This window comes from Quercus suber, unplaced genomic scaffold, assembly GCF_002906115.3.
Source record: "Quercus suber isolate HL8 unplaced genomic scaffold, Cork oak 2.0 scaffold_56, whole genome shotgun sequence".
NCBI lineage: Eukaryota > Viridiplantae > Streptophyta > Magnoliopsida > Fagales > Fagaceae > Quercus > Quercus suber.
In genome coordinates, this window is record NW_027069521.1 from 1,388,768 (window position 1) to 1,398,469 (window position 9,702).

The 9,702-nt window shown below is 37.3% G+C and overlaps 1 protein-coding gene across 1 annotated transcript; it reads left to right on the top strand.

Moving 5' to 3' along the window:
• The first annotated feature begins 3,679 nt into the window (after nt 1-3,679).
• On the top strand, nt 3,680-7,171 carry LOC112003731 (protein STABILIZED1). The gene has a single exon (XM_024035944.2). It carries the CDS (start codon nt 3,846-3,848, stop codon nt 6,948-6,950), a length of 3,105 nt encoding a protein of 1,034 aa, XP_023891712.1. The 5' UTR covers nt 3,680-3,845; the 3' UTR covers nt 6,951-7,171.
• The last annotated feature ends 2,531 nt before the right edge of the window (nt 7,172-9,702 follow it).

A 9,702-nucleotide genomic window follows, 5' to 3' on the forward strand; every position in this document is an offset into this window, starting at 1 on the left:
GGTAATAAGGTTGCGCATAAGTTAGTAAGACATGCTTTTTGTATCTCAGAATTTTCGGTGTGGATGGAGGATGTTCCACCACCCTCTAAAAAAAACAATAGTGGGTAATTTACATAATTCCCAAATAGTTTGGGATGGTCATACATTAAAAAAAAAAAAAAAAAGCCTTGAATTTCAAAATTTTTTCAATTTACCCTCTAGACTAGTGAGTCACTATTAACTCAAAGAAACAAAATCTCAATTATTTTGCACGTGAGACTTAACTAGACATTAAAAGACCCATCCTATGAGCATCAAGCTGAATTTTAGTGCAAAAATCTCACAAAAGAATGACATCTTCATTAAACTATGCCAAAATACCTCCTATGGTTCACATTCGATGGGATTTTTGGTATCCATATTGGTTTTAAGGTTGTGTTTGGATGACACATTTGGATTTGGATTTGGATTTGAAATCCATTGATTTAAAATGCCTTGATTTGAAATCCCTTAATTTTAAAATTCCTTATTTGGGTCTTTTTAAACAAATAATGATTTAAAATTCATCATTTGAAATTGCTGTGTATTCAAGAGTTAGGCTTTTTTGGATATACACCACTATCAGTTTCTTTAATGTGGTGTTTGGTAGGGAATAATGTTTTAGGATTCCCAAGAATGTTTAAAGATTCCCATGTTTAGTTGCAAATTACGCTAGAAAATCAAATGCCAAGGGAATCTGAATTCCCCCCTTAAACTCATCTCAGTAGGAATGTGGATTCCCTTTGAAACAAGTGGGAATCCAGATTCCCAAGTTTAAAGAAAATTGTATTTTTTATAAATTGACAATTTTAACAATTTTTCCTTTTCATTTAAGCAATTAAGATAAAATATAAAACAAATCATCAATATATTTTCTCTTGTCTTTATCTTTACCTGCCAAAATAACACAAACAAGATAAACAACTCTGTTGATATATTCTTTAACAATTATTATTAAGAATAAAGCATTTGAGAATTTAAATAGTTATTTTTGTATTGTATTTGTCATTTTGAAATGTTAGACTACAATTTTAATGAATTTGTTATAATTAATAGTTTATATTTGATTTTTCATTATTTAGAGCAAGATTTTTTATTTTTTTAAAGGACTTGGTTGTTCACATTCAAATCCAATGATAAAATGGGAAAAATAAATAATTCATTTAAGATTTCTAGGAATAAACTAAACATTATCATCTCACATTCCTAGGAATTTTAAGAGATTCCCAATGAAATCAAACATAGAAATAACTACATTTCTAGGAATGTGATTCTTAGGAATCTAGATGCTAGGAGTAACGTGGATTCTCCAGTACCAAACGCCACCTAAGACTTTCTCCCTTCTCCCCGTGTGTGTGTGTTAAAAATATTTAGTATTCTAAAAAGAAAAAAAAATCATTTGGAATTCCATTGTTTGAATACCTAAATTTGGATTTAAGATCAATAAAATATATTGTTGGTGCAAACACAATAATAATGAAAATAACACAAAAAGAAACTAAATAGTACCTCCACCCTTCACCTCCTCCTTGTGCATGTATCTAGCACAATATCTAAGACAACTCATGTTAGCCCATTAGTCACTACAATTAAAAATAATAAAATGGTCTCTCTTCTTTTCAATGTGGGATTAAATATTTTTACTAACTCCTCAGCTTCCATATTCATTCCCACATCTTTATATTTATGTTGTAATATTTATTCTTTTGAATTAATTAATATTAAAATGCTCCGACATATATTTTTTAATTATTATTTTTCTTAATCCTTCTACATTTTAATTTTAGTAACGTTTTTAATAAATACATGAGTTAATATTAATAATTAAATTGACAAGATAATAACTAAATATCTTTAGTCATAAACAACTAAAAAAATATCTTGCCAATTATTGACAACCAAAATTTTTATATCAACTAGAGAGGAAACCCAAATGCATGGATTTTTTTTTCATAACATTCAAAATCTCAAACTAAAAAATTATTTTAAAGTTCATAACAAATAAAAAGTTAGTATATATCAAGAGAGACAAATTAAATACCAAAAAAATGTGTATTTTCTTTCCATCTCTATTATGTTTTTCAAATAATGCAAAATTCAAAATAAGAAAATTACAATATATAAATATAAATATAAAGTCTCAAGACAATGCCGAGATTGATATTCCTCAAACATTTCATTTGCCAAAGCATTTCTAGTTGTCGAGAGCGACAAATCTAAAAGTTGTGTATGGTGACTCGAACCAAAAATTGTGAAGGAGGTGTAGATAGATGGTTTGAGAGCAGGTTTGGCCATGGGTCTACGTTTATCACAAAGCGTGTGTGACGAGGTTACTCTTTAAAAAAATAAAAAAATACTAATAGTAAAACTAATAACTCTCTATGATAAAGTCATAATCGTATAGTCATATACTGAAGTAATTCTGAAGCATTTAAGAAAGGGAAAAAAACACAGAGAGAGAAAGATGACTCGGAGAAAGCAGAAGATCGAAATGTAGAAATGAAATGTGGAGAAGAATTTGAAGGCAAAAGGGTCTCAATTTAAGGCTAGAGCTGTTTCTCTCAAAGTCACCTGTCCAATCTGTAATGTATCCTCTCTCCTCTTTTCTCTCTTTGATGAGCCAGATTTGGCTTAATTAACTATTGTTATTGTTATTATTATTTTATTTTTTGGATACAAGAAAGAAATTCTATTCTAACTTAATCTAAACATATATATGTGTGAAGTTTCGATGAGCCAGATCTGGCTTAATCAACTATTGTTATTTAGTATTATTATTTTTTGATATAAAACAAAAATTATTTTCTACTCTAATCTAAGTGTATATATGTGTGAAGCTTCTTCCTAGATACTTGAATTTCGACCCCTACCCCCCATACTCTACAAGTACTTGTACTTATAGAGTGACCATTGCACCAAGGGTGTGTGGTGATATTGTTATTATTATGCTTATGTTTGTTATATTTGAGATTATTTATGATGAATATCATAAAGGAAGTAGAACTTGGCGTGCGTTTGGGAAAGGATGTTTGCGTGTTTTGCATTTGGAAGAGGCACTATTCATGGTCCAACCATGAAGTGAAAAACACAATAAGTTTTCAATAATGGAGTTTTGCCATTTTAAAATTATTTTATTATAATATTTTCAATTTATAATAAAATAAACGGTATTCAAATATAGAGGGCGTTTGGCCTTTGCGTTTTTAGTGTACGTCCACGTTTGAGTTTTTCCATTTTTTTTTTTCCCGGCCAGTGAACAGTAAAATCACATGATTTTACTGTTTAAAGACAAAAAACACTGTTTATACACTGTTTAGCACTGTTCACAGCACTGTTCAAGTACAAAAAAAATTAAAAATGGGTCCCACGGTACTATTTACACATTTAAAAATTATTTTGCTACAGTGTTTTTAATTTTCAGTTTTCAATTTTCAGTTTCAGCAATAATAAGTTTAATTCAAACGGGCCCATAATGATCGGAGTATTATTTTCACTTCTGCCCCCAAACAGCATTGTACTTACAGATTCGGCAGTCTTATTTCGAAAACGTGTCTTATTTGAAATAAGTAAACGTGTCTTATTTTTATTGGGCAGTCTCACCAACTATATATACTGACGTGGGTGAGTGTCGTATTATATATACAATCCTTCCTCCATTCACCAGAGTCGGTTAACTCTCTCTTTTCCTTTCCCTTCCCCCGAATCCAAATCCCATACGAACGGTACACAAACAAAACAACACCCCCCAGACTCTTTCAATTCAATTCATTGTCACTTAACTGTTCTCTCGATCCATCTCTGCTCTCCCAAATCTCAAAATTCAAACCATGGTGTTCATCACAATCCCAAACCACAAAACCCTATCCCTAACCCTAGACCCAAACACCACCACTCTCCACTCCCTCAAACTCTCTCTCCACCACCACACTCACATCCCAATCCACCACCTCCACCGGCTCTACCTCTCCCAATCCCAACCTCTCCCATCTCAAAACGACGCCGTCCTCCTCTCCCGCCTCCGCGTCACCCCTTACTCCACTCTCTCCCTCCACCTCCCTCTCCTCGGTGGGTCCCAGGCCCAAACCCCAACCCCAGCCCTAACTCCAACTCCAATCCCTCCTCCGTCGAAGCCCAAACTCGACTTCCTCAACTCCAAGCCTCCGCCCAACTACGTCGCCGGGCTCGGCCGTGGTGCCACTGGATTCACTACCCGTTCCGATATCGGTCCGGCCCGTGCTGCCCCTGACCTCCCTGACCGCACCGCCACTACCATCGGCGGGCCCTCCGGCGCGGGCCGGGGCCGCGGAAAGCCCGATGAAGATGAAGATGGCGACGAGGCGGATGAGAAAGGATATGATGAGAATCAGAAGTTTGACGAGTTTGAAGGTAATGACGTTGGTCTGTTTGCTAATGGTGAGTATGATGAAGATGACAAGGAGGCTGATGCTGTTTGGGAAGCGATTGATAAGCGAATGGATTCGCGGCGGAAGGATAGGAGAGAAGCTAGGTTGAAGCAGGAAATCGAGAAGTACCGTGCGTCGAATCCGAAAATTACAGAGCAATTTGCCGATTTGAAGAGGAAATTGTATACTTTGTCGACTCAGGAGTGGGATAGCATTCCCGAAATTGGAGATTATTCGCTTCGAAACAAGAAGAAGCGGTTTGAGAGCTTCGTGCCTGTGCCGGATACGCTATTGGAAAAAGCTAGGCAAGAGCAAGAGCATGTTACGGCATTGGACCCCAAGAGTAGAGCTGTTGGTGGTACTGAGACGCCGTGGGCGCAAACTCCGGTCACGGATTTGACTGCTGTGGGTGAAGGAAGAGGTACTGTGTTGTCATTGAAGTTGGATAGGTTATCGGATTCGGTTTCGGGACAAACTGTGGTGGATCCAAAAGGTTATCTCACTGATTTGAAGAGTATGAAGATCACGAGTGATGCGGAGATTTCTGATATTAAGAAGGCGAGACTGTTGTTGAAGAGTGTGACTCAAACGAATCCGAAGCATCCACCGGGTTGGATTGCTGCGGCAAGGCTGGAAGAGGTGGCTGGAAAGATTCAGGCAGCTAGACAGTTGATTCAAAAGGGTTGTGAAGAATGCCCGAAGAGCGAGGATGTGTGGTTGGAGGCTTGTAGATTAGCAAGCCCGGATGAGGCCAAGGCGGTTATTGCAAAAGGTGTGAAATCCATACCGAATTCGGTTAAGCTGTGGTTACAGGCAGCGAAATTGGAGCATGATGAGATGAACAAGAGCAGAGTGTTAAGGAAAGGGTTAGAGCATATTCCAGATTCGGTTCGGCTTTGGAAGGCGGTTGTAGAGTTGGCCAATGAGGAGGATGCCAGACTGTTACTGCACAGGGCTGTGGAGTGTTGTCCGTTGCACGTTGAATTGTGGTTGGCATTGGCAAGACTAGAGACATATGATCATGCAAAGAAAGTGTTGAATAGGGCGAGGGAGAGGCTGCCAAAGGAACCGGCTATTTGGATAACTGCTGCGAAGTTGGAAGAAGCAAATGGGAATACGGGAATGGTGGTGAAGATTATTGAGAGGGGTATAAGGGCCTTGCAGAGAGAGGGTTTGGCAATTGATAGGGAGGCATGGATGAGAGAGGCAGAAGCCGCAGAACGGGCAGGTTCTGTGGTGACTTGTCAAGCCATTGTTAAGAATACAATTGGGATTGGTGTGGAGGAAGAGGATAGGAAGAGGACATGGGTGGCAGATGCGGAGGAGTGTAAGAAGAGGGGTTCAATTGAGACGGCCAGAGCTATTTATGCTCATGCATTGAGTGTGTTCTTGACAAAGAAGAGCATATGGCTTAAGGCAGCACAGCTGGAGAAGAGTCATGGGACTAGGGAGTCTCTTGATGCTTTGCTTCGTAAGGCAGTTACTTACAGGCCACAAGCTGAGGTTTTGTGGCTTATGGGTGCTAAAGAGAAGTGGCTTGCAGGGGATGTGCCTGCTGCACGAGCAATCCTTCAAGAAGCTTATGCTGCCATTCCTAACTCTGAAGAGATTTGGCTCGCAGCATTTAAGCTTGAATTCGAGAATCATGAGCCCGAGAGAGCTAGAATGCTTCTTGCTAAGGCTAGAGAGAGAGGTGGCACCGAAAGAGTATGGATGAAATCTGCTATTGTTGAGAGGGAATTGGGGAATACCGATGAGGAGAGGATGTTGTTGGATGAAGGTTTGAAACTCTTCCCTGCATTCTTTAAACTGTGGTTGATGCTTGGACAGCTAGAGGAGAGGCTTGGTCACTTGGAGAAAGCCAAGGAAACTTACGAGTTGGGTTTGAAGCGTTGCCCTCATTGTATACACCTTTGGCTTTCACTTGCTAATCTGGAAGAGAAGATGAATGGATTGAGTAAAGCTCGAGCTGTCCTCACCATGGCAAGGAAGAAAAATCCTCAGAACCCTGAGCTCTGGCTTGCTGCTGTCCGAGCTGAAATGAGGCATGGTAATAAGAAGGAATCTGATATTTTGATGGCAAAGGCATTGCAGGAGTGTCCCAACAGTGGTATATTATGGGCAGCATCAATTGAGATGGTCCCCCGTCCGCAACGAAAATCCAAGAGTATGGATGCTCTCAAGAAATGTGATCATGATCCCCATGTGATTGCTGCTGTGGCTAAGTTATTCTGGCATGATAGGAAGGTAGATAAAGCTCGAACTTGGCTTAACAGGGCAGTCACACTTGCCCCGGATATTGGAGATTTCTGGGCATTATATTATAAATTCGAACTTCAGCATGGGAGTGAAGAGAGCCAGAAAGATGTGTTAAAGAGATGCATTGCTGCAGAACCTAAGCATGGTGAGAAATGGCAGGCAATATCCAAGGCTGTAGAGAATTCACACCAGCCAACTGAAGCCATCCTGAAAAAATTAGTGGTTGCACTTGGGAAGGAAGAGAGTGCAGCTGAGAATAGCAAACACTAGTTATAAGTCAGCTTGTAGTCGTGCAAGCTTCTCTTCTTGTTTTGGTGGTAAAATAAGTGTATTAATCCTGAGATAGACTTGCACAGCCTGCCTCTTATTTTTTTTAGCATATGTCTCTTACTTAGTGGCTCTGATGATAATATCCTTTTTATTTCCTCACAAGAATGTTTTAGTGTACTGATTTGATGATTAATCCCTAGATTTTGTTTATTACTGAACCACTATTTTTCTCTATATTTTAATTCCCTGTTTCTCTATGTTTCTTTGCCTCAGTTTGTAGATTAGGTATGACTGGCATTTATTATCATTCATCTCAATGCCATATCACTTTCCTGCTACTCCATTGTATGGTTAGTTATTATCATTTACTTTGCTTATTTTAATCAGGGGCTTTATTTATTTATTGCGGAGCTTAAAGGATAGGTTTTGGGCAGCTGACAGTCATTATAACTCTTTATTGTCAGACCCTAAGTTGTGATTCTACTTAAGCTAATAGTTTCTCGTCATCTTTACCCCCCATCTCCCAAACCAAAACAAAGTAAAGAGTTTGTCTTGATTCAAGTTTTTGGATGCCAACCTGGTCTAGAATTCTAAAATTTTCACAAACCAGAGCTTGTAGGGAAGAAACCAACAAATTATAAGGCAAAGGGGTTGAGGATGGGATGCCTTTTATTTGTTTTTCCTCCGAAGTGCTTCACTAGCCAGCTAGCAGACATTAGCCAAAAATATGCATCAGCATCTTATTGGTACCTTGCAATTTAATTAGAGTTTCATGTGAAATGAATTTTGTTTTTGAATTTGAATTTTTGGTTTTTTTAATGTTGAGGGTTTTAAGGGATTTAATTAAGTACTTCCCCATATTGGTGTAATCCCTAAACCGTATTAAAGTAGTGCTCTTGTAATTGTGAAAGGCAGTACAATTTGAATTAGAATAATTTGATGATTTTCTCTTTGTTTGGTGGTGATGCCTAGGGCTTGCAGGCAGATTCTAGGTGGTGAAGCCTAGGCGTTGTCCTGTTTATCTTTTTAATCTTCTTTTATCTTTATTTTCCTATGCTGTTCTACATCATAATGCTTCCAAATATTTGGTGTTCTTTTTCAGATTTTAAAGCACCGTGCATCTTTTGATGATCTATTCCTGATTAAGCCTTTTCTCTTATTTTTCTTTGGATTGAACTTGATACTTAATCAGTTCATGATTATTTATGATTCATGTGTACATGCTCCAACCGCCTCAGATATATTCTTTCAGGTTCGTGGACTGGCTTTGTTTTCTCTTCTTTTGGTTTGTTGTTGTTGCTGCTGCTGGTTTGTTTTTTTCCCTCTCTCTATCTGGGTAATGGCTCAGAGCAAACTAATATTGTGATTGATGGGGCTCATTGATTTATATTTGTTGTGTCAAAATTGTTGTTTTTGGGTTCAATAGGTGTAAATACTACCAAACTGGATGCAGATAAGCTTGACAGGCCTATATATTTAGGAAAAGTTGTGTGGGTTATTGCTGTTGCTCCTCTTGCCCCATATAGAGAGGTGGACATTATATTGGTGAATATGCCTTTTATATTATCTACCACAGGAGAAAGTGGAATTTATTTTCTCAAATTTGGTTGTAGGATATCCTACATGGGACATGAATCTCTTACCTTCAGATAGTATACTTGCTGTGTACTTGTTGATTTCATTTTGAATAAATTTTATTACTTTAAAAAAAAAAAATTTTGTCATTAAGATAAACAAGTACATAGGTTCATCAATAGAATGTCCTAATGTCAACAAATGAAGACAGTCATTAGGTTCTTAAACATACATTTTGTTTTAAGTATAAATGTTTAGCATCCAAAATTGAAGAACTACCACAGTAGCAGACATAACAAACTTTTTAACTAATATCATATCAAGATCCATTGTTTTTAATGATATCATTAGGTCATACAGCAATTATTAGTGTTTTCTGTTTTACAGATTTTCTTTTCATTGCTTTAGATATTAGTGTCTGCAAGATTGTGTTTTAGATAGTGTCAATGGTCTTTTACCCAACTGGCACATCAACCCCAGCAGTGGGACATGTCTGAGAGTTGAATCTCCTCAAAACCTTTACCTAGCCAAAAAAAGAAAAAGAAAATTGTGGTTTAGATAGTACACCGTTGTGTACTTGTGCCAGGTCCCACTGATGCTTCTATGGACACTAGTTGAGAATGATATACCGGTATGAGTTGTTCTAGCTACTTTCTCAAGCATTTTTCTTGCATTAGCCATTAGCAGGTATTGCTTTCCTACATATCTGCTTTGTGAGAAATGAGATATTCAGTTTTTTCATGGACTTTTTCTTCTTTAAAGTAGAAACTGTTTTGTGCAAAGGGTTTCTTTCTCTCCCTTGATTGCAGCAATGCTAGATAACGCCTCAAATGTTCTTCACTTGGTCATGACTTATACATTGTTATTTTCTTGGTCGTCAATTATCTATCTATCTCTATATATATATATATATATATGTATATGTATATATATTGCTTCAAAAAAGAAAATATATATATATATATATTTATTTATTTATTTACAAGTATTTATATACTATGGGTATTAGCTTTCACTTTATTAAAAATATTAATAAAAGAAAAGAGTAGATAAATGCTATAATTCGCCAACTATAGACCCCAAAGTGCTCCCCATAATCTGAAAATCCATAACCACAATTGCTGGGATAATGGAAATACTGTTTAGTTGACCTGTGCCGGTTTGAACAGCCTCATTT

Bases quoted from the DNA above. Each gene is read 5' to 3' on its own strand.
- LOC112003731 (XM_024035944.2), top strand. From the start codon at position 3,846: ATGGTGTTCATCACAATCCCAAACCACAAAACCCTATCCCTAACCCTA.